The 26,180-nt window shown below is 38.3% G+C and overlaps 1 protein-coding gene across 1 annotated transcript in view; it reads left to right on the top strand.

Annotated features, from left to right (window-relative positions):
• Nucleotides 1-6,690: 6,690 nt before the first annotated feature.
• The window catches only part of LOC127191078 (complement factor H-like), a 147,537-nt gene continuing 128,047 nt past the window's right edge, over nucleotides 6,691-26,180 (top strand). The window contains exon 1 of the mRNA XM_051148318.1: nucleotides 6,691-6,858. Within this exon, the coding sequence (XP_051004275.1) occupies nucleotides 6,801-6,858 (58 nt within the window). The 5' untranslated portion in view covers nucleotides 6,691-6,800. The remainder of the gene's footprint in view (nucleotides 6,859-26,180) is intronic.

The raw sequence follows: 26,180 nt of genomic DNA, 5'->3' as shown, positions 1-26,180 counted from the left end.
TTTTGCCTTCTGTACAAACCTATGGGGACCAGGGAGTGGAACATGGTAATTTGAATAAGAATGGCCCCCATAGGCCCGTATATTTGAATATATAGTGATTAAAGGAGCAACACTGATTGAGAAGGATTAGAAGGTCTGCCTGTGTGCTGCCATGTCCTCTGTCATGATGATAATGGACTAAACCTCTGGAACTGTAAGTCAGCCCCAATTAAATGCTCTCTTTTAGAAGAATTGTAGTGGTCACGGTGTCTCTTTACAGCAATAGAACACTGACGAAGACAACAAGGATGGCATGGTAGTTGAAAAGCTTTCATATTTCACCTCTGGCTGACAGAGCCTCATGGACATCTCCTAATACATAACACACTCAGTCCAACTTCAAGTGTCCCAAGAGCTTTACCAGTTCTAATACTTCAAAATTTCCAAATCCAGAATATTTTCTGAGACTCGTGACAGTGTCTTAGCTGAAAGCCCCTTCAGGATAAAACAACAGCAAAAACAGTTTATATACACAAACTCTGAATGTCTTTTGTATGTGGGGGGAAAAAAAGAACAACTTTATTTCACAGTTTGGTGTATTTAGAGGGTAGAGTGGGGGTACTAGACTACTGAGAATGTCAGGCCTCAGCTAGAGCTGTAGAGGTCATAGGACTCAGAACTGCCTTTGAACACACTCCCCTAAGACACAACTGAAGGCATCCCTTCTGGCCCTCAGATTGCTCTGCAGTTTTCAGCAGACATGTTTGGAGGCCAATGGAAGGATTAGCTGAGTCACAGGTTACCCTTAAATTTAGGGTTGACCTTGGTAAAATTATTGGCTTTCTGTATGGAAACCTCAGGACTCTCTTTAGCCCATGTGCTCGGGGACCTGACTACATGTCCTGGACTATACTGAGAGGAAAACAGAATCTTTGGAGCCTCTCAGAACTGGTACAGGCATTCTGAGTCCATGCAGTAACATACCTGTGCTCAGACATAATGCTTTCTCAATGTGGGTTCTGTATAAACTGGCAACACGACCACTCCAAGGTGTGGTTAAGCAGAAAGTTTTGACTGTAGACGCAAGGAAGAGAATCTCCAGAGGCATCTGGAAGAGTCCAGAGCAGAGAAAGAAAGTAGTAAATTGAACGTGGCCAGCATTTGAATTGTCCATGACAGGAGAGAGAGAGAGAGAGAGAGAGAGAGAGAGAGAGAGAGAGAGAGAGAGAGAAGAGGGCCAAGAGAGAGGAGCCTAGGAAAGGAAGACAAAAGACAGCACAAAGCTGATATACCAGGATTATAAGGAGAAATGAGACGTTGCAGGGAGGGGAACCATGAACTGAAAAAGTTAGGCTGAGGGGTGGGGAGAGTAGAGCCAGGATACCAGCATGGATTCAGAAATATGAGAGAGGTACTTGTTATACGGAAAGAACCTAAAGGCCAGCATGTGCTTTAGAATGTTAGTGGGCACCGCAGATGGCCATTTGTCCCCTGGGTAGAAAAGAACTGACTTTACATGCTCCTTTGGAAAGCTGGCTTTGGTCTAACCACTAGAATTTGGATCTGACAGTCTCTTGCCTGGGTACTTGTACAGGTCTTTCACAGAGACAGAAGTGTGTGGGTTCCTTTTCTCTTATCCCTCTGTGCATGTAGGTGAGGCATTAGCAGTTATCTGTGTGTTCTGCTGCAGTCAAATGTTCAGATCAGATACTCATCTTATGTAACACTGTGGGGTTCTAACTCAAAAAGTTTATTTTTCTTTGTCTTTTTACCTAGAGGTATTCTGAAGATCAGGTTTCAACTTTCAGTCCTGTGACACTTGTGCTGGTTCCCAAAAAAGAGTCATTCAGAAGCCATTGCCTCTAGATACCTAGCTGCTCTCTCTCTCTCTCTCTCTCTCTCTCTCTCTCTCTCTCTCTCTCTCTCTCTCTCTCTCTCTCTCTCTCCTAAAAACACATTTAAAATGTCTAGACACTGCCTTTGTTTTAAGCTTTGCTTCCTACAATCTGCAGTTTCCCTCACTCTGCCCTGGGAACAGAGCACGTGGCCTTTGAGAATGGACTCTGCATGTCTCATGTTTTGTTTTGCTTTCTAAATTTTTATTTTTTTATTTTCTACTTAAACTAATTGTTTGCAGCTACCACTCAGCTTAGTGTCAGGACCAAAAAGAGCTGAGTAAGTGTGGTACACTAATAATGCGTACCAAAGTCCATGCTGGCCTCCTGGCCACTCAATGGCTGTGGATCCTCTCAGTTCTTCTCACCTTACCCCCTACCCCAAACTTCATCTCACTGGCTTTCCTTCCTCCGGCATCTCCTTCCTATACCACCCTGCCCTTTCAGTCATGCATGCTCCTGACTCCCTCTTAGCTCTTGGCTGCCTCTCTCTTGCCTCTTTCCCTTAGTCCTCCTCTCTTGCTCCTCCTCTCTGTCCTCTCATGGCTCAGTCCATTCTACTGATCGTGTCTAGTCTGCTACTTTCTCTCCTTGCTCTGGATTCTCACTCAGGCTAGTTATTCTGTTGGGATTCATGAGTATTACCCATGCTTTACTCTCTCCTTAATTTACTTGAACTTAAATTAGCTACGAATAAACACTTGTAGTTGTTGCTATGTATATAAGTTTACAAAACAGAGATAACATAGCTCTCCTTGCAGACATAGGGTCTATGCAACATTTTCCTTTATAACATCTCCTTAGGTACTGTTGTATATTTTGTAATATGTCTAACTATGTGTTACTCAGACAACTGGCTCAAGCAAGATATCACTAAATGATACAATAGTGCCACTGACATCATGAGAGTGGCCAATAGCTATCTAATTAGACTTAAGGCTGAATCAGTAGGAGGGGATCCATACCTGTTACTATAAACCAGGTCAGGAAGCCATAGCTAGAGGGGTCATAGGACAAAACCTATGACTGCCATTTTGTCAAATTAATATAGCTTCTCACTATGTTCTAAATATTTGTCCTTAAATACCTACAGGCAAGTTCAGCTCTCACCCCTCATCAAAAATGCATCTCTTTTTGCAGCACATAGAGGCTATTACAGAGTTACATGACTTGTCAAAGTGCAGAGAAGTGGTCGTGGGATTCTCAGTATGACTGATGCCTATGCAGCACACCCCTATGCCCGGGTCTCAGTGAACATCACACAAGGGGTTTAGAAAGATTTTAAAAGCCAGAGGACTAGAACACCTCCTTTGAGAGAGTCTCTTTTAGACAAAAGAGGGTTGGTTTGCCTACACATTTAACAGTATGGCTGCCTGCATTAGACTGTCTCAAAATGACACTAAACAAGAAGCTAATCTGAATTAAGGCTGGGACAATCAATTTTCTTCAGGGACCAGCCTCCTGATAGGTTTTCCAATCCTAAGTGATCAGCTCTAAACACATACATACATACATACATACATACATACATACATACATACATAGCAAAATATATATATAAGTGTAAGTGCACACATATGTACATATATAACAATAATCATAGAAGAATAGGACAAGGATTAGAAAGAGGAAAGAAGGACATGGGGGGACTTGGAGGAAAGAGAAAGAGGTGCAGAAATTATTCAAATACAATATATTTATGTACAAAATTAATTATAAAATTAATTTAAATTAATTAAATTAAAAATTTAAATTATATATTTTGGAATATGAGACCTTTGTCAGATGTAGGGTTGGTGAAGATTTTTTCCCAGTCTGTAGGCTGTCGCTTTGTTCTCTTGACAGTGTCTCCTGCCTTACAGAAGCTTCTCAGCCTCATGAGGTCCCATTTATTAATGGTTGACATTAAGGCCTGGGCCGTTGGTGTTCTGTTCAGGAAGTTGTCTCCTGTGCCAATATGTTCCAGGCTCTTTCCCACTTTTTCTTCTAAGTGGCTTAGTGTCTCTGGTTTTATGTTGAGGTCTTTAATCCACTTGCATTTGAGTTTTGTGCAAGGTGACAAATATGGGTCCAGTTTCATTTTTTTACACATAGACCTCCAGTTAGACCAGCACCATTTGTTGAAGATGCTATCCTTTTTCCATTGAATGGATTTGGCTTCTTTGTCAAAAATCAAGTGACCATATGTGTGTGGATTCATATCTGGGAAGTAGAACAATATGATAGGCAGATTTGGGCCCAGGGGTCCCGCTCAAACTAAGGCACCAGCCAAGGACAATACAGGAGGTAAACTTTAAACCCCTTCCCAGATCTAGCCAATGGTCAGAACATTCTCCACAGTTGAGTAGAGAGTGTGATATGACTTTCTCACGAACTTTGGTGCCTCACATTTGACCATGTCCCCTGGAGGGGGAGACCTGGTGGCACTCAGAGGAAGGACAGCAAGTAGCCAAGAAGAGACTTGATACCCTATGAGAATATACAGGGGGACATAATCCCCCTCAGGAACAGTCATAGGGGAGGGGAATAATGGGAAAATGGGGGGGGGGAGGAATGGGAGGATACAAGGGATGGGATAAACATTGAGATGTAACAAGAATAAATTAATTAAAAAAATTTAAATTAAACAATTTAAAGTAGGTATGTAGGTAAAATTAAAGACGAATTATCATAAATTATAAGTTTAAATTTTTGCAAGTAAAAATAAAAGTAACAGCTCTACATATAAATGGCACATATCACTGAGCGCCTTCAGCACTGCTGTCCCCTTCCTACCAGTGTGTGAACTTTATACTTAAGCAATCTACCTCAGGATTTTTTGTCTGTCTCCAGACACCAGCTTGACCCAATAAAGGGGTCTGGAGTCTTTTTAAGTGTCCAAGTAAATATGTAATTTCTCAGGCCAGAGCCAGCAGGAGGTACCCTTAGTCCATTTTTCATGAGATAACTTGCCCAATTATCTTTTCAAAGGTAGTTGGATTATAATATATAAAAAAAGATTATTGGATAAGTAAGAAATAATTTAAAAGTAACACAATGTGCATATTATTTACACGATAAGATCTATGCTACTTTTGGTTTTATATTTTTGGCTGTTTACATTTGTCATTATTTTGATATAAGCCTCAATTTTATAATAGCTTCAATAGAGATAAGAAAGAAAAGGTTTCCTCTGTCAGATTTGATTAAAATTTGGAACTGATTATCAAAATATTAGAATACTCATCACAAGGTCACCACTCATGATTTGTAATGTCTATAAATTTTTAGTATTGTCAAGTTTTACAAAAAGTCTGTCATATTTCTTTGATAAAATGAAGAACACTTCAGAGGATTAAGCTCTTGTGACATGATTAATATTAAGCACTCTCAACTGGAGCTTTGTAAACTGTTCTATCATCAGTATCTTGCATGGGAGGAGTCCCAGACTGTAGAGAAAGATAGTGAGCTCAGCAACATCCATCCCTGCTCTCTGTAACCGGATCGTGGTTGCCATGTGACCAGCTGCTTCTGTGGCTGTTCTTTGAGCGTTTGATAGGCTGTGTCTCCAGAAAACATGATCTGCTTTTATCCGGTGTCTTATCACATCCACAAGACAAACAACTGTTAAAATGAGTTGTTGGCAGTTGAATCCCTACACATTTAACTAAATAGGAAGCAAACCATCTGATAACGCCTGTCTCTACAGACTAAGTAAGTGTACGCTATGAGGTATAAGACCATTGTGTTGAGTATCTCACTCCAAAAGGTTTTCACGGCCATAGGAGAGTGCTTAAGTGGTCTGTGCTCAGTTCTTTCATCTATACGCTTCAGAAGCTGCTCCTCAAACCCCACACAGTCTAGCATTAGTCTAGCACTATTTGTATTGTTTCCTAGTTGGACTCTATCATTAACAATGTACGGGGATAACTGAAAGTTGTGCTATATTAAAATAATTGAATATTACATAGAATGGAAAATTAGTCAGGAGCCATTTCCTGCAAAATGACTTCCCAAGGAGAGCTCTTAGTGAATGAAGTACACTACATAAACAAAGGAGTAAATTGCTCTTAACCCCGCTTACACAAAGTACAAGCAAACACAGTCCTTGTTCTTGGAGACACTGACAGTGAGCAGAAAGCTGGAAGTCACTGTGGCTAGCAATGGAGACAGGGTTCCAAGGTCAGCAGGTTAGGCGTTGGGTATATGCCGGGTTCTACATTAACTCACCATCCTACAGACACTTTTTTTGCACCTTTTTATTCCTTACTATAAGATACCTCAATGAGAAGGTAGAAAAATCAGCATTTCAAATGATTGATTTTTGAATTATTCATTTATATCCAAGGAGACACAGACCAGTTGCCTCACCCATATAAAAAGTATTCTCCGAGGGACTAAATTCTTGCATTTTAGAAAAGCAATCCCATAATCTCCCATCCCTCAGAGTGACAATCTTGGCAATGCTTCTGTCTGAGCCTGGGGTGTTGGCCCTGAAAACACTGCTTAACTTACAGTCCCTAAATGACTTTTAAAAGCTCCTTCATTGCTTTCTGTTCTGTGGTTTGTACACAGCAGAACACAGTTTAAAGGTTTATGAAATCCAGAGGCGATCACCAGGCCCTGCTTTTCACATTTCCAGAAACCTGTCCTTGTTTCCAAACCAAACAAACTGGGATTTACAAGAACAATCCGTCAGGTCACAGACTGGGCACAGTAAGAGCTGGGTTCAACCGCCCACGCTGCTGGTCTTGTGGTCTACCCTTTTAGTTTACTTTGCAGAAGTTGCTCATGGGCGGAGCATCTAGAGATCCTGATTTCCTAAACTGACTTTCAACTTCCCATTTGGGCAAAACCTCTCCCTGCAGTAGTCACAGTTCTTAGCAGAGGAGACCTGGATGGTGCGTGCTTCTCTTCAAGTCAGCGAGTCCTGGAAAGATTCAAACCATGAGACTATTAGCAAGAATTATTTGGCTTACATTATGGGCTGTTTGTGTAGCAGAAGGTAAGCTTAAAACATAGACTTTCTCCCGTCTGGCTGAGCCGCATTATGAAACATTTGCAGATAATATTTCTCATAGCAATCATTCAAATTTAGTCTAGTAAATGTGGGGTAATTACTAGCCTGTAACTTAGTGGCTTTCGGTGGTAGCTTTAAAACTGCAAGTAGTTCATTTGACTGCCTAATTGGTGGTTTGGCTTGATGTAAAACTCAAGATAGTGCTTTAAACATATTTTTGCAATTCATAATTGGGTATAGTCATTTTACTTGTAGTTATTATGAAATACAAAGCATGCCCTTTTCCTGAATATATCTGCAGTACTTCATGTAAAACTAGTAAAAAAAAAATTAGGTAAATATCTATACTTAAAGAAAGCTTTTACTTTTGTTTTGTCTTGTTTTGTTTTGTTTTGTTGCTTTTGTTTTTGTTTTGGTGAGTGGATTTATTTCAGGCATAATTCTAAAGCTTCCTAAATACATCACTTACAACTGATGCTACCATGGCATTTGTGATTTTTTTCCTGTGGGTATGTATGGAGCATATTTGCTTCTGAAAGCCATTGTTTTTTTGAGGTATGCAATGTGAGTGCTGGAGTTCTTTGCCCATGTCAGTAACAGAAATTCAGACTTTATCATTCAATTAAATTCTACCTAATTGCTCAGTTCATCCAAGTAAGTTTACTTTCCTAGTTCACAATAGGTAACTAGTTACGTGATAAAATTTAATTAACTGTTACTTTAGTTTTGACTGTTTTAGGGTAGATTGTCACTAAAACCTAGTTTGTCCTTGAACTCACTATAGTCCACCTGTGTCAGCCTCTCATGTGCTGAGGTTACAGGTGGGAGTAATTGTCATTCCTGACTTACCTTGCTTCATATCAAGTGTATAGAATAATGTGAATAATTTTTCCAAACATTTCAGTTAGCCAACACTTTGTAAGTGAGCCATTGCTGTAGCCCCTATTCACTAAAGAATACTAAAAATGGATATTTACCAACTGAGATAAGAAGGGCAGAATCGTTTTCAGTTATATCTTTTAGTAAAATTCCAAACAAAAATTAATTTATTGCATTTAATAGTTCTTGAAAGGGTCAACTTTTACAATTACACGGTCTAATATCAATCTTTAAATTTTAGCTTACACGTCTTATATTCAGACACCTTGTAAACTAAGGTAGTCATTTCCTTATATATGAAAATATAAATAAGTATTGCTAAAATGAAATATGATTATATTGGCCAAGAGTTCTAAAGAGGTATTGATATTATTAAACATAACTCAATCTTTTCTTTTGTCATAAGCCAATGTTTTTTTCTTATGTCTTTTTAATGTTCTGCTTGCTTACTGCTCGCTGATACATGTATATATGCATATATATATATATATATATATATATGATTTCTAGCTAATTTTTAAATCTTAATTGATACAAGTTAAACTAAGCTGTTTACATAATTACAAAGTGGAATTTCAATATTAAAACAGAAGTGACATGGCAAATACATGATAATTTAATGTCAATGATTTTAAAATCCTCACTTATACCATGGATTTCAGCTGATTTTCTTGTTATTGCTGAATTTGAATTTTTCAATATGTATTCAAATGTGGTGGCAAATCTTGCTGATGAATTGGCCAGTTGTACTGTGCATGTTACTTTTTCAACATCTGTACAATGAGAAATGAGGTGAGAGTTGACTATTTAAAGCATTACATAGTATATATAGTATTTAGAGCATGCATCAATGGTATTTAACGCACTAGAAAGTATAGTATATAAAGAATTATACACTAAGTAACCTCATGCTATCCCCAACGTGCATGTAATTAATGCAGAGACACATGTGAGCAGTTCCACGGGTTTTCAGAGGATGCAGTGCTCCCTCCTTAATCTCAGCTTGCCTGGTAGCTCATGTCTATCTCAAATGTAAACAGTTTCATTGTCTATCAACGTAACAGAAATGCCAACAAACCTTACAGCTTGGATCAATTAAAATAGTTACATATGCAAGTCAATATTTGCTTCCGTCTCTGTTCTTCACATCTGGCTATTAACCTAATATAAAAACCAAAATGGTTTGATATGCTATCACATTAGGCTTTCTTAACATGAATGTTTTCTGCCCCAATAAAGTTGAACATTCGTCCAGAACCAGTGTTAACTGGGCCAGCGGGCAGGGTGAACGTGTTAATGATCTTGCTTGCCACAGATGCTGGCTACTTGATTTCAATCCACCTGTAAAAGGAAGAAAAAAGTCTCCTGTAGACCATGCTATTTCCACATGCAGGCATGGAAATTGCATGTTATATTCAATCAAACATTTTTAAAAAGGGGAAAAACACAAAACTAAACAAAATCTTAACAACTTAAAAAAAAAACAGTATTCATAATTGTAGTAACCAAAGGTAAAACTATGAGCCCAGATTTCTTTTTGTCTTCTCTTTTCTGTATGTCAAGAGTTCCTAATACCTTTTTAAGTGCAGTGCCTGCCTGCATTCACACTCCAAGCTGTTAGGAACAGTAAATGCTGCTTCTTGCAAAACCACATGCTGTTCAAAATCGGGTCAGATTTACAGGACAACCTGTAACATAAGAGTTCCTCAGCCGAGCTTTGTAATTTCAGTTCTGGGCAATGGATTATACCCAAGCTTTCCAAGCATGCATTTTACTCTCACAATTGGATATTGTATGAAATTAGGCCGCAGCCCAGAACTGCTGAAATGAACCAATTAAACCTGTGCAGAAACACAACCAAATAACCACTGCGTGCTTTCCGGGGAGATAAGTGCTTTCTAATCCTGGAGGTTTAAAGGACAAAAAAATGTCATTTCGGGCTTAAGAGATTTTAATCACAGAATGGAGAGTTCATTGTTTATTATGTTGTTTTAAATATAAGATATTTTCACTTTTTGTTTTAATTGCTGGACAGGCTTTATTTATTTTTTTCAGTGTTGAATGATTTTTGTTTATTTATTTATGTAATTAGCTTTCAAAAAGACTTGTAACAACAATCTTATATGGATTGTATATGGGAATACACACAGTATTGCATTGCTACTAATTTCCTTTATATATATACATGTGTGTGTATATATAATTTATTATAATTTATTCACATTACATTCTGATTCTTATCCCCTTGTTCTTGCTCTTATCTTCCCTCCCTTGTCTTCCCTATCCCCCTTCCCTAGACCTCTGACATGGGCGCCCTCCTACCCCACTATCTGTCCACACCCCATGTGGTCTCCATAGGATAGCCTGCATCCCCATCCTCTGCATGCAGGCAAGGCCATCCTACCAAGGGGCAGTGATCAAATCGTGGGCACGAAAGTACACGTCAGAGGTTCAACGGCAGCCCCGCCTTCGCCCACTCTCACATAGAGAATTAGCTAATTTCGTTTAACATTGATGTGGGAAAAATGATGTTATGTGTGTTAGTTATGAATTAATGCTAGTTACTCTTTGGGGAGTTAAAGGAAAGGCTATTTATGCTTTTGTTTAAAATGAGATGATAGAAAGTCAAAAAGTGAAATGATGCAATGTAAGATGTTTCTGCTTTTTCTTAATAGAAAAGGCTTATATGGAAAGTGCTCCTATGTTTTCCTTCATTCTATGTCCAACATTGACGGCAACTTACATTGCCTGGGCTTCACCACATCTTAACTGAAAGCCACTTCTGTCACTTTTCCTCCAGCATAAGCCATATTGAATATCAAAGTTTCACATGCTCTAAGTGACTCAATGGAGACAGATGAAATAAGTTGCAATACAGAAGCGTTATGTGTATCACTCTGTATGTATCATCGCATACAGTATTCTATGAACATAGTTCTGCCACTAGTATCACATCTGTGATTTCTTCACCGTTTCTGAGATAGAGACTCACCGCATGGCACAAGCTGCCTTTCAACTCCTGGTCTCTGTCTTTAGCCTCCCAAGTACTGAAACGCAACATCAACAACCACTTACCAACTTTTGTATTACCACCTTTCAACTAAATTCACAGGGATAGCTGGTCTTTCCTTAGAAGAATATATATATATGTATATCTCAGATTGTCAAAAACCTTCTAAAGAAACAATCAACAGTTTTCTTTCCCAAGAGAGATTCAAAACCTTCAATTTAAAAAGAAAGGCCAGCCTTTAAAACACACACATACAAGTAACATTATATATACTGAGCAGGTCATATTAAAATATATACCTATATTTGCACATAATGATAATTATGAAAATAGAGGCTGTGAATTGAAAGAGAGCAAGGAGGAGTATATGAGAAATTTTGGAGGGACAAAACCAAAGGGAAAATAATGTAATTATACTTTAATCTAAAAAAAACAATTTTTTAAAGATAATAAAAAAGATGTAGTAGGAATTACTGTGGTAAACTGAAAACTAATGCACATTTACATAGTGAAATGCATGTCTATGCACAATAGGCAATGGTTTCATTTATGTTTGAAACCAATTTTGGCATCTTGCTTTTATGCTCCTTTATCACATCAAAGATTTGTAAACCTATCATAGGAGCCGGGACTTACATGTATGCACATTGTAAACACTTTTTTTTGTATTTCAAATTATAATGAATAGTTGGATTTAAGAGTTTAAAAATTATGAAGTCATCCATCACTGATATTTATTTGGCCCACTTGTTTGGAACAAAAGGAAAAGTGATCACAACTACAACCAAAGCACATATTGCAAATTAAATATTTACCTTCCACTTGGAAAGTCACAACTTTATCATTAGGCAAACAGTGCAAGACCCACTGCAGTTTTGTTTCTCCATAGAAAGATAACCTACACCCTCAGAGCTTCCCTCTGCTGAATCTGAGAACTGGAACAAAAGAGAAACAGTCTCTTTATCACAAGCCATAGAGGCAATGCATAGAGAGACTCCCACATTTCTCTAGGGAAAGTGGCTGGATTAAATGATCAGAATTGTGGAAGTGAAGACATCATAAAAATTCTTCCTTGAGCCTTAAGTTCAGAATTTTCAGAAGGGTCTAAAAAGATAAGGTCTGGAAAACACACTCCCTGTGTGATAAGATTCCCCACATGTCTAGCACAACTGCTCAGCATCTTCCTAGTGGTAGTCCCTCAGCCCCTAGAGGCCAGATGTCCGGGTAGGCCACCTCCTGCCACATTTGCTTACCTTCACCCTAGTAGATACATGTGAGTGTTTTAGATCATTATATAACCAAACCAAATGGGTAAGACTGTTATATTATGCAAAATATATTTAATTTCAGCGGGACAAGTAACCCCTGTCCTCACAACACACATTTCAGGATAATATAATACTTTCCTAAGTGGTGTTAGTTGGCATTTGCAATGTCCCAATTGTCTTCAGTCTCTTCTCTTCTGCAACTCTTAAAATACTTGACATGTTTATAGTACCATAGATTCAACCTACCTGTAATTTATGTGGAAGGGAAAATATAGTTCAATTTAGTCCTAGTCTGTGTAACTGACTGTGAAATTTCACTGATAGAGAATAGAACTGGACAGTGGTAAGAGATCATAATAGCTCAAAATCATTCAGAGACAGGCAGCACTTCAGTGTGAAATGCAGTGGTAGGTGACGAAGGATGGAGAAATTGCTCACAGATGCTGTGGAAGGTGGACTGTGAAAGCAAGCCTTGCTTATCTTCAAACCAGCCATATTGTAGAAATGAGCATGCCTTTTTCCTGAATCTAATTTAAAATTATAACAGTTAAATAGTGCAAAATAGAATTATTCTAACGTAGAAACAGCCACAAAGTAAACAGTCTTCATCTTTGGCCTTAGATTGCTCAATTTTGAACTCTTCCTCCCCCTCCAAATTAATTATTTTTTATTTGCTGTTTCTGATTGTTAGTCATTACCACTTTCCTCTTCTTCACGTACACATCACCTCTTCCACTTGCCATTTAAAGAGATGCTGCCAACCAAGTCCTCAGGGGCACAGTTGACTAATGGACACTTTACCCAGTTCTTAACTTTGTGTCTCAGAGCATAGCACGTGAAAACACACAAGGTAATGGGAAAAATTGTTACATTTTGGTTTAAAAGTAGAAGAAAAAACTGGCTCAGAGAAAGTCAAGTAGCTGAACAGAAAAAAAAAATCTCTACCAGGAAATAATGAAAAGAACACTAGGATTTGACAGAGCACGTTTGTTTTGACATTTTAACTTAGAAATCTTAGTTTCTCACAAATGGTGTTAACTGAAAATGCAGTAGATAAAGGATGATTATAGAAACATCCCTTCAAAGTTTCCTAAGAACTTTTTACACTTTGAGCTAAATTCAATGGATTCCTGACTTCAAAAAATACAACACAGATTCACACTTGGGATGTAGACAGATGTATAATGGGATTTGGAGACTTTTCAGTGCATGCAACAGGCCTTCAAGATCACCATATAATAGTTCTCTTCCCTCCTCCACCTCCTCCTCCTCCTCTTTTCTTCCTCTTCTTGTTCTCATTCTTCTTGCTCTTCTTGTTCTTACTGTTCTTCTTGTTCTCCTCCCCCTCCTCCTCTTCTTCTTTTTCTTCTTTCTCTGTCTTGTCATTTTTTTCTTATTTCAAATCTTATTTAAGTTTCCCATTTGTCACTCTCAGCTGCATCTGTGCATATTGACTGTATGGATGTATATCTTGAAAACAGTCCTACAATTCTTTTTTTGTGTTCACTCTCTTTTATCCAGGATTACTTTCAAGTGACTTCTAAATACTGGGAAGTATAATAATACTTTCCAAAAGTCATGTAGTGGAGAGGAAAACAATGAACACTTAGTTGTGCATGCAAAATGAAATTTTGTTCAGATGCAAAGGGAGAAAGAAAGTATGAAATTAATAGGAAAAATAAATGAATCCAGACTCAGAGAGACAAATACTGAATGGTTCTCTTTCATATTTGCATTCTGGTTTTTAATAAATATACTTAATATTTATCTATTTAATATTATTATATGTATATATGTGGTTATGAATCTAGGTAGAGGACATAGAACTAGAAGTGGAAAAAGACATGTGGAAGAAGGGCATGGTGGAAAACACATGTGACATAAAAGCAGAAAGAACACTGTGAGAGACTGGAACAAGACAGGGGAGGGAGATAGGAAAAAGAAGGGGCAAAAAGAGTAAAATAAAACTGTTTTGAAGAGGCATAAGAAGATTTGGGCATGGTGGCACATGCCTTTAATCACTGAGCCTGGGGAGAAGAATAGCAGCTCTCTAAGTTCAAGGCCAGCCTGATCTACAAAGTGAGGTCTAGGATGGCCAGTTGTACACAGAAAACTCTATCTTGGAAAAAAAAACTATAATAGAATATAATGCTCTGTGTGCTAATTTTAAAGTAAAATTACAAAAATAATTGAAATGGTAAAGAGAGTGGGTTGGGAGAGAGAGAAGAAAAAGGAGGGGATTATATTTGGATAGAGATGTCTTTGCTATTTTAGTTTTATCTTATTTCTCTGAGAAGAGTCAGACTAAGTAGCCCTTGCTGACCTCAACCCACTGTATTCTCTCTTCAACATGAAGAGATTACAGTCATGGAGCCTCATGGAAGCAGGCGTCGAACACGGCACAGAAGTTAGTCAGACGAGGACGTAAATGACCGGTTAAAACATTATTTACACAGAAAGAACTAAAGAGGTACTGTAGAGGTGTGGCACTCATCTCCACGTATCCAAGTTAAGATGGCTTAACTTCTACATGAATTAGGGGTAAGGTAGGGAAGGGAATTGTTTTTCCTGTGATTTTAATCCTTATCCTCAGGATCCCACCGGCAACACTCAGACACGAAAGTACATGAGCTGATGAACTTTCAGGGTTAAATTTATTCCGTCCTTGGGCTGGGCTGCTTTCTAAAGCAGCTGTTCAAGCCTAATGAAACCATTCACTATATAGCAACAGTTTATTTTAAATAGACAACAGTGTGCTTGGAACCATTCTTTGTATAGGAGACTGTTGTCCAAGCACTGCTCATTTCTGAAGTGTTCATTCAGTAGGCTTCATGCTGCCTTGTCACAATGACACAGAGACCAGCTGCCCCAGCTGATTTCTCCCAGGACTCACAATGTTCCCTCTATGATCTATCTGTTCTTTCACAAGGTTAACATTTTTACAAACAAACTTCATAGTTGTCTCTGTATATTTTAGAAATAGAAATTTGTTTTTTAAATGTTCACTAAGTATAACCTTAACTTAAGTCTCTGTTGGTAGTTTTTTAAAGTACTTTATTGCAACTGACACTTTTCTATATCCCAAAAAATTTCCAAATTCTCTGAGAGTAGTGGTGTACACCTGTAATCCCAGCACTAAGGGAGGCAGAGGCAGGCAGATCTCTGTGAGTTCAAGGCCAGCCTGGTCTACAAAGTGAGTCTAGGAAGACAACGCTACACAGAGAAACCTTGTCTTACACCCCCTAATCAAATACTGTATTTTTGTACTATTTATAAATTAATCTGAATATTTTTAATTTACAGAAAACTCTTTGGATCACATACATGTATAAATGTAATAACCGTTTATAGCAATAAGAAGGCAGAAGGGAAATTTAATGAGAATTTCTATTTTTGTCATGCCTTTTGTATTGATTTGCTTTATTTTTCTCAGGAATTTGTAGTTTTCAAGTATAGTATATTCTACCATCTAGTAACAAGTAATATTTTTAAATGATACCTCTTATTCTTTTTTCTAAATCCTTTTAGAAGCTATAATAAATGAAAAAAGAGTACATCCCTCTGTTTAACCTACCAAAAATGTAGGTGCAAATAATGTTTTACAAAACATAAAAATTCATTTATATTTATTACATAGCAACAAGAACATTTCAAATAACAATTTAGAGACACATTGGTATTGAAGATAAAGAATTGTACTAGGTTGTGTGTCGGTATGAGCTCCTTCAAATTTGAGTATAAGAAACTGGTGAACCATGGTTATTAAAATATCAGATGTTTGCTTTAAACTTTCACCAAAATTAAACAATTATCTCAATCAAGTTTAAGTAAAAAACAAAAACAACAACAAAAAACCCAAACCTCTTGTTCTATGGTAGTCAAACCTATACACACAGTCACTCTGTTTCTGAAAAACATTTTAAGTTAGCAACTACATCCAAGTAAATAGAAAACTAACAGAGACAGTTTTAAAAAGCAAAATTAACTGTTAATTATCTTGTTGCAAAACACATAGGATCCGACTTCTTTGGCTGTAATCTAACTAAATACTTAGGTACAAGAAAAGTGAGTTTACTCACTCACCTGGGGCTAGAAGCAGTCAGCTTCACTCCTTCTAAAGGTTTTTAAATGACTCATCACTTTGAAAATGTTTTTATCCTTTTGAAAGTATTTCTGTGATCCCTACTTAGTAAGCAAACACTGAGACATTTTCAATAACAATTTCCCATTTATTTAAAGCAAATGTGTGTATTGTTTATTTATGTCGACAGATCAACTACATGAATGAAAGGAACTTGTTTCTGTCTTGTTAGAATGCTTTGAGAATATTTTTTCAGTGATGCTTGAGAAATTATGTTGTTTGTCACTATCTTAAGACACACTTAAGGGTTGTAGTAGGTATACAGTGTACACTTTAGCTATTTTAGGTTTAACACTAGTTACTGAAGATTTTTTCCCAGTCTGTAGGCTGTCGCTTTGTTCTCTTGACAGTGTCTCCTGCCTTACAGAAGCTTCTCAGCCTCATGAGGTCCCATTTATTAATGGTTGACATTAAGGCCTGGGCCGTTGGTGTTCTGTTCAGGAAGTTGTCTCCTGTGCCAATATGTTCCAGGCTCTTTCCCACTTTTTCTTCTAAGTGAGTTAGTGTCTCTGGTTTTATGTTGAGGTCTTTAATCCACTTGGATTTGAGTTTTGTGCAAGGTGACAAATATGGGTCCAGTTTCATTTTTTTACACATAGACCTCCAGTTAGACCAGCACCATTTGTTGAAGATGCTATCCTTTTTCCATTGAATGGATTTGGCTCCTTTGTCAAAAATCAAGTGACCATATGTGTGTGGACTAGTTACTGATACATATTATAATTGAGATTTTAAACAAAGACAAACAAGTTGCGCATTTGAAGGGAGAAGATAGATCTGAACAGCAACTGAAAGCAGAGGGATTGTTTATTTTCAGAGAGTGATTTTTTTTTTTTTTCCTGGAGAACCAGGTTTTTGCTATGGCGATGGTGGGGTATTAGCACCATCTAGTGTACAGAAGTTAAATTGCTGAAATGACGAAGATGAAAGTGAAATGTTACGTAATTCATTACACAAGTTCATTAGTGCAAATGTTTGAAAATTTAGCAAAAGTCTCAAAGAAAATCTATGTACCCTACAGCCTAAGCAATTGCTTTATTCTTCCATAAAATAGAATGGTCCTTTTTTATTTCACATGTTGTATAATATCTTATAATTACAACTTCCAGGTGGGCTATGACTCAGTAGGGTATTCTCTTGCCTTTAAAAGATATAGATGCAAAATAACTTTAATTTTAGAGACAGTGGTATAGAATTCAAATGTAAGATTATATCTATATATTTATATAGATATAAGAACAACAATATACATATTCATATTCCTGCTGTAATATGAGGTATTGTACCCATATAGCTCAATTATAATACGAGGTTTACTTCCAATACTTTGAAAGTGCTATTTTAGGCTGTTTAGGATAAAAAAAAAATTATACAAGTTAATTGTTAGTTGATCAAATCATGGTCATGTCAATTCCTTGTCTACTTTTATCACAAGAACATACATCTCAGGTTCAGAAGATAGATATGATTTTTTTCTATAGAAGGATAAGGTAGGATCGTTAGATAAGCTCTTAAAAAACCTCAGAGACATGAGGAATACAGCATTTAAAAGGTTTTAAAATTATTTTAAAGATTCACTGACAATGAGACAGGTTAACTCCTGGAAACACCCAGCCTAACTCAGTAACACATGCCACTCACATCAGCATGGCTCTCCCAGGTAGCAAAGCCGGAGGACATCACAAGGCAGCAAGCAGTTGCATAGATTTCACACATCCACATGATGTAAATGTTGATTTGATTTCCTCAATGAGGGGATAAGATGAGAGCCATTCCTAAGCCTTGCTAGGTCTTTGTAAACCCTTGTCAGATGGTTCAACCCAGCTGTTCTCGCTCAAGCCCTCTTTAAGATGACTTATTCAAACTGGCTTTTGTTAACTTCTGCCTGAATTGCTCTGCTTGGCTTCAAATTAATTCTATCAGTATATTTTAATCTTCTGGCCCCTTCTTATTCTCTTGCTCATTCTGTCTTCACCTGTGTCTAGTTTTTCCTTTTTGCAACCTGTCTGTGTAAAACTGTCCTGATAATAAACAAAAACAAACAAACAACAACAACAACAACAAAATTCTCATAAAAGTCTCTCCTCCCCCACCATGTGCCGCTGTTAGGTATCCTCACTTTCCTGTGCTGTACTTGTGAAAATTAGGCATATCCAATCTTTGACTCATTCTGTCAAATCTTTCTCTGGTTTATCACTTTGATGCCCGCCAAATAGACATTAATATCAAACATGGCTTCTCCCTTCTATAAACTAACCTTATCTTCATGGCTTGGGATTAAAAGTGTATACTAAGGGCATGTCTGTATTCCAGCCAGATCACATAGACCTAGAAGGTCTTTGACTAGTGACCTTTGACAGCACAGCCATGTTGCTGGATTAAAATACACATGGATCTCAGGTTTTGTCAGGGCCTGGGGCACCAATGTGGACCACAGATAACAACATGGCCTCTGATAGTGGTCCTTCAGCGAGGACCAACTAGAAACAGAACATTTCCTCATCTCTATAATAACCCAAAGCCAGGGGAATCATGAAGCTGGGCAGCATATTGGAGGAGGGAAGCTCCGGATTGTTGTACACCAGTCTGCTGACCCTTCTGATCAATGACAACATGTTGCTCTCATCCTTTTCTCTCATCCTGTCACCACCACCATGTGCCCAGTTCTACTTCTTTCATGCACTCCTTTATTTTTTAGTCTTTCACATGCCTCCATCACATATTCATTTATTGAAGTGGCACTTGGGTGGCTTCAGATGGCCCCCAGCCACAGAGTCCTGGGTGGTGCTTGCCACACACACACACACACACACACACACACACACACACACACACACACAAGCACACTGCTATCCTTAGTTAATATATTAAACAGTAAAGAGAATAAAACAAAAGATATTTTTAAACTTTATGAATTTAAAGTATATGACACACACCAATGAATAAACTATGAACATGATACATTACTAATTATTAATCATCAACACCAAAAAACATGGAACCCCCACAACCTTAGATCTCTGTTGATCTCTTCTAAATTGAATAAATTATGTTCACACTTATAATTACATTTTTGCTCTTCATTGTTTTACCTCATGTGTATGCCTTTGTGATATATACAATGTTGTTCTTAAATTTTATATTGATGTTAATAGCCCTATAATATTTTATTTAAATAGCATTTACTATTAAAATATTTTCTATTTGTGGCATTCGTGTAACATTTTATCACATATACATCATAAATATTTATTCAGTCAACTGTTGAAATTGTAGTTTCCATTTTTTAATACTAGCCACATTTCCATAATCCTTACCGCATATGAAATCAGGCTCACATGCACATATGTTTCTCATGTACACTTTTTTTTCTGATTTTTAATTCTATTTTATTCACATTACATCCCAATTGTAATGCCGTCACTCTTATCTTCCTGTTCCCACCCTGCCTCCATTTTCTAAGCTATTCCCCTCCCATAGACCTCTGAGAGGGGGTCCCACCTCCCTGACCATCTGACCACAGCCTATCAGGTCTCATCAGGATAACCTGCATCCCCTTCCTCTGTGTTCCCACAGGACCTCTCCACCAAAGGGCAGTGTTCAAATTGAGGGCACTAGCGTTCCTGTCAGAAGCAGCCCCCTGCTCTCCCTTTTCCCCTCCTAATGTGGAGAAGAGCTGTCCATCAGCTATGTCTGAACCGGGGTTCTAGGTTCTCTGCTTGCAATGTCCTTGGTTGGTGCATCAGTTTGTGCAGGCCCCCCTGGGTCCAGATCTTCTAGCCTTGATAGTTCTTGTGGAGCTCCTGAGAACTCACTCCTATCTTTTCATCACCCAACTCTTCCATAAAGGTCGCAGGATTTCACCCAGAGTCAGGCTGCAAGTCCCAATATCTGTCCCAATCTCCTGCTGGGTAGAGTCTCCCAGAGGGCATCTATGTTGAGCTAATATCCACTTATAAGTGAATATATACCTTGTGTATCTTTCTGGGTCTGGGTTACCTCACTCAGGATGATTGTTCCTAGTTCAAACAATTTGCCTACAAATTTCAAGATTTCCTTGGTTTTGATAGCTGAACAATATTTCATTCTGTAAATGTACCATAGTTTCATTATTCATTCTTCAGTTGAGGGACATCTAGGTTTTTTCCAGATTCCAGCTATTATGAATAAGGAAACTATGAACATATTTGAACAAATGTCCTTGTTGTATGGTAGAGCATCTTTCAGGTATATGCCCAGGAGTGGTATAGCTGTGTCTTGAGGTAGCACTATTCTCCATTTTCTGTGAAAATACCAGACTGATTTGCAAAGTAGTTTTATAAGTTTGCACTCCCACCAGCCATGAAGGAGTGTTCCCCTTTCTCCACATCCTTGCCAGCATGTGCTATCACATGAGTTTTTTTACCTCAGCCATTCTGATAGGTGTAAGGTGAAATCTCAGAGTCATTTTGATTTGAATTTCCCTGATGACTAAGGACGTTGAGCATTTCTTTAGGTGTTTCTCGGCCATTAGATATTCCTCTGCTGAGAATTCTTTTTTATCTCTGTACCCCAATTTTAATTGTGTCATTTGGTTTGGTGGTGTTTAATTCCTGAGTTCTTTATATATTTTGGATATTAGCCCTTTGTCAGATGTAGGGTTGAAGATCTTTTCCCAGTCTGTAGGCTCTCGCTTTGTTCTGTTGACAGTGTGCTTTGCCTTACAGACACGTTTCAGTTTCATGAGGTCCCATTTATTAGTTGTTGATCTTAGAGCTTGAGCTCTTGATGTTTTGCTCAAGAAGCTGTCTCCAATGCCAATGAGTTCAAGGCTCTTCCCCACTTATTCTTCTAACACATTAAGTCTATCTAGTTTTGTGTTAAGGTACTTAATCCGCTTGGACTTTAACTTTGTGCAGGGTGATAAATATAGATCATAATACAGAATAAAGTGCCTGGTTGTACAACACTAAGGGTTTTATGCAGAGTTCAGACATTCACATTCTTTTAATTTGGTTTTTATTGTTGTAATAAGCACCGAGACCAAAAGCAAGTTGGAGGGAATGAATTTATTTTAGCTTACAGTTGTAGTCCATCTGGAAGGGAATTCAGGGTAGGGACTCAAGACAGGAACCTGGAGGCAGGGATGAAGGAGAGACCACGGGGAACATGGCTTACTGGCTTGATTCCCAGGTCTTGCTCATTTTGCTCAATTTGCTTTCTTATACAAACCAGGACCACTTGCTCAGGGCTGGTACTGTCCACCCTGAGCCAAGTCCTCCAGTGTCAATCATCAATCAAGGAAATGCCCCCACAGACTTTTCTACAGGACAATCTAGTGGAGGCATTTTCTCAATCAGGGGTCTTCTTTTCCCATAACTCTACCTGCTGTCAAGTTGGCAAAAAGCAAACCAGGATGCAGACATGGCTTCTGATAGCTCATCAGCTGCATGGTGTGCATTTTTCCAAAAGGGATGAGAGCTGATGTAAATGTAGGTCATTCCCACACAAGGAGACTCTAGCCCTGAGGGGCCCCAGCATCAATATTTTGCCACCACCTAAAACCTGGAAACTGTTGTGTGATTTTGTCAATATGATTCAATATTTTACAACTTTGTTAGGTTTGATTCTGGTCACTGGAGCTAAAAATAGACATTTATGTTTTAGATTTGAATGTCAAAATTCACTGTCAAATTATATGCAAAATTTTACTAAAACTGCTTATGTGCTCATTTTTTTAATTTTTATTTTGTTAATCTTTGCATTTTAAGTGGAATAGTGAATTCATTTACATTTAATGTAGTCACTGTTCTAGAATGGAGAGAGGAGGTGAACATGACATCCTACCCCTATTCTTTGCAATTATTTTCCTGCAACTCTGCCTCTATTACCTTAATAATATGTTCTTCAATATCTCACTATATCATTGTTATTCTTTGTCCCATGCACCTCAATATTACAAGCACCTCAAGGATATTACCACCAATCTTAATCTAACACTTTTGTGCAGCCTGAACTAAAGTGCCTCAACAGTCTATTTCACTTTTGTTGCCCAAAATTTTGTTATTATTTGCATCTATTTGTCTCATTTGGATGTATATAGAGCAAGCCATGGGTAGTATTGACTGGACAGTCAACAATGTTCTTAGTGTGGTTATCTATAATGGAATAATATTCACATTTTCAATGACCATTTTATTCACTCCCATACTGGCTTTTTTCACTTCAGTTGATTTCTTCTTGAACTTCATTTGCTTTTGAGAATCAGTTTCCTTTAGCCTAGAGAACTTTGTGTGTTTTTTTTTTTTTTTCAGTATTCTGAATTTTATAATTGTGTTCTCTGCTTTGTTTAAGAAAGTATCCTTATACACCATATGGTTTAAAACACATTTGTATTAGTATAGACTTCTAAGTAAATATATGAATTTCCTCACCTTAGTGAGACAAAGCCTTAATTTCAGGCTGTGGTATTCACTTTCAAATTCATATCCTGAAAGAGAGTTTGTTTTTGTTTTTCTTGGTGTTTGTTCTAATTTAGATCTTTGCAAAGTTTATACAAGTTTTGAACATAGTCACTCTCTTCCCCAACTCCCGTCAGACCCACTCCACTTCCACTCCCATTAAATTTTGTGTGCTCGTTTTATTTTCACCCACCGAGTATGACTTATGCTGTCTATACATTGGTGAATGTATGACCTTTCCACTGGACTATGGTAGAGCTACAAGTGGCAGCTTTTTAAAGGAGAGCCAAGTCTTCTTTTCCCTGAACCTATCAGATGCCAGTAGCTCCTAAAGTAGGGGCAGGACATCAATGTTCACCTCCTCTCTCCGTTCTAGATGGGGTCTGGATAGAAGTTTAATGCCGGCTGTCGTATCACTGTGAGCTCACATGTGGACTACTCCTGTTGTGTCTGGAGGGTACTGTTTCCTAGTTTTCATCCACAATAATTGGCTCTCAGAAGTCTCTCTATTCACCTGTAGTCATCTCAGAGCGTTGCGGGACAAGGCGCAGAACAGATGTTCCATTTAGAGCTGAGCATTCCAGTCCTTCTTTCTTTGCACCTTGGCCAGTTGTGGATCTCTGCTTTAACCATCATTAATTGTAAATAGAAGCTTCTTTCTTATGGGACCGAGAGATCCATTAATGTACAGGTATAATGATAAATGATTTACTATTTAGCAGATAATGATAGTAAGATTCTCTACTAGGGCCGATGATCTTTTTAGCCAATGAAAGACAGCACTCACACTTTCTGTTTAGGGGGTCTGGGTTACCTTACTCCAAAAGATTTGTTTCTAACTCCACCTGTGAATGTCCTAACATTTCAAAAATAGCTGAGTAATATTCCACTGTGTAAACATCCCATACTTTCGTTATGTGTTCTTCAATTTCTGGACATCTAGGCTGTTTCTGCTACCTGGCTATAGTGAACAGAGCAACAATGAGCAGCAGTGAACAGATCCCTCTGTAGTAGGATATAGAGACCGTTGGGTGTACGCTCAAGGGCAGTATAAATGCACGATGCAGTAGCACTGCTGGCTGTCGGAGGACACTCCACACTGCTTTCCATAATGGCTGCAGCAGTTTGCACTCCCAAAAGCTATATAAAAGTATTCCCCTTTCCCACTCTCCACACCAACATCTGTTGTAATTTATTTATTTGATCTTATTCTGATGGAGGGAAGCTGAAGTTTCAGAGTAATTTTAATTTGCATTTCCCAGATGGCCAATGGTATTAAATACTAAAAAGAAGTGTGGGTTTTTTTTTTATCTTATTTTTTTTGTTGAAACAGATTTTGTAAAAATATAATCTATTCTGATTATGGTTTTTCCTTCCCCAACTCCTCCCAGATCCCCCTCTCCAACCCATCCATTTGAATATAAACAGGCATCTAAAAACAAATAATAATAAGATAAAATTAAGTAAAAACCAAACAAACTTTATAAGAATTGTTTAGTTCCATGTCCTATTTTAAACTAACTTGTTCAATTTTTCATGTTAAGGTTGGTTTTTAGCAAATCCTGAGAAAGTTGTTGGGCTTTTCATTGTAGTTGTTCTTTTTTTTATTTTTAATATTTGTATTTAAATAATTTATTCAGATTACATCTCAATTGTTATCCTCTAACATGTAACTTCTTGTACACTCCTCCCTCCCTTTTTCACCTCATTCCTTTCCCCAAGGTCTGTGACAGAAGGAGACCTCCTCCCCCACCATATGATCACAGCCTATCAGGTCTCATCCTAGCAGCCTGCTTACCCTTCCTCTGAATGCCACCAGGACTCCTCATCAAGGGGAAGTGATCAAATAGGGGGCACCAGAGTTCATATCAGAGTCAGCCCCCGCTTTCCACACAACTGTGGAGAGTGCACTGTCCGTTTGCTAGCTCTGAGTAAGGGGTCCAGGTTTACTGCGTGCATTGTCCTTGGTTGGTGCGGTAGTTTGTGTAGGCCCCGCAGGGTCCAGATCCGCCAGCCTTGATGTTCTTCTTGTAGGGTTCTGGACCATCTGGGTCCTTCTATTTCCCTACTCTCCCAAACCTCTCTCACCTGGAGTCCCAATAGAAAGTCCAAGAATCTGTCCCAATCCTCTGATGAGGGAAGACTCTCAGAGGGCATCCATGTTGGGCTATTGTACAATTATAAATGAGTTATATACCATGTGTATCTTTCTGGGTCTGTGTTAACTCACTCAGGACGATCATTTCTAGTTCCATTCATTTGCCCGCAAAGTTTAAGATTTCCTTGTTTTTGATAGCTGAGTAATATTCCATAGTGTAAATGTACCACAGTTTCTTTCTTTCTTTCTTTCTTTCTTTCTTTTTTTCTCTTCTTCTTCTTCTTTGGTTTTTTGAGACAGGGTTTCTCTGTGTAGCCTTGACTATCCTGGACTTGCTTTGTAGACCAGGATGGCCTCGAACTCACAGAAACTCCCCTGTTTCTTTATCCATTCTTTGACTGAGGGAAATCTAGGTTGTTTCCAGGTTCTGGCTGCTACGAATAAGGCTGCTATGAACATAGTTGAGCAAATGCCCTTGTTGTATGGTGGAGCATCTTTCAGGTATATTCCAAGGAGTGGAATAGCTGGGTCTTGAGGTAGCCCTAAAGACCAGTCACAGACCAGAGACACTAAATTTATTAGAAGAAAAAAATGGGAAGAGCCTGGAACTCATTAGAACAGGAGACAACTTCCTGAGCAGAACACCAACAGCCTAGGCTCTAAGGTAACTTATTAATAAGTGGGACCTTATAAGGCTGAGAAGTTTCTGTAAGGCAGAAGACATTGTCAGCAGAACAAAAGGACAGCCTACAGGCTGGGAAAAGATCTTCATTAACCCTATATCTGACAAAGGTCTAATATGCAAAATATATAAAGAGCTCAAGAAAGTAACCACCACCAAATCAAATAACCCAATTAAGAAATGGGGCTCAGGGGGACTTCCTCCTCTTGTTTTTGCTCATAGGGTATCAAGTGTCTTCTTGGTAGCCTGCTATTCTTCCTCTGAGTGCCACCAGGTCTCCTCATTCAGGGTAGTGGTCAAATATGAGGCACCAGAGTAAGTGTGAAAGTCAGACCCCACTCTCTACTCAACTGTGGAGAATGTCCTGTCATTGGCTAGATTTGGGTAGGGGTTTGAAGTTTATGGCCTGTCACAGTCATAGGGGAGGGGAGTAAGGGGAAAATGGGAGGGAGGAATGGGAGGATACAAGGGAGGGAATAACCATTGAGATTTAATATGAATAAATTATAAAATTTTTTTTATTAATTTATTCTTGTTACATCTCAATGTTTATCCCATCCCTTGTATCCTCCCATTCCTCCCCCCCCATTCTCCCATTATTCCCCTCCCCTATGACTGTTCCTGAGGGGGATTACCTCCCCCTATATATTCTCATAGGGTATCAAGTCTCTTCTTGGCTACTTGCTGTCCATCCTCTGAGTGCCACCAGGTCTCCCCCTCCAGGGGGCATGGTCAAATGTGAGGCACCAGAGTACGTGAGAAAGTCGTGTCACACTCTCCACTCAACTG

This window comes from Acomys russatus, chromosome 6 (assembly GCF_903995435.1).
Source record: "Acomys russatus chromosome 6, mAcoRus1.1, whole genome shotgun sequence".
Lineage (NCBI taxonomy): Eukaryota > Metazoa > Chordata > Mammalia > Rodentia > Muridae > Acomys > Acomys russatus.
Note: the sequence above shows the minus strand (reverse complement) of the source record. Positions and strands in the feature narration are given on the sequence as shown.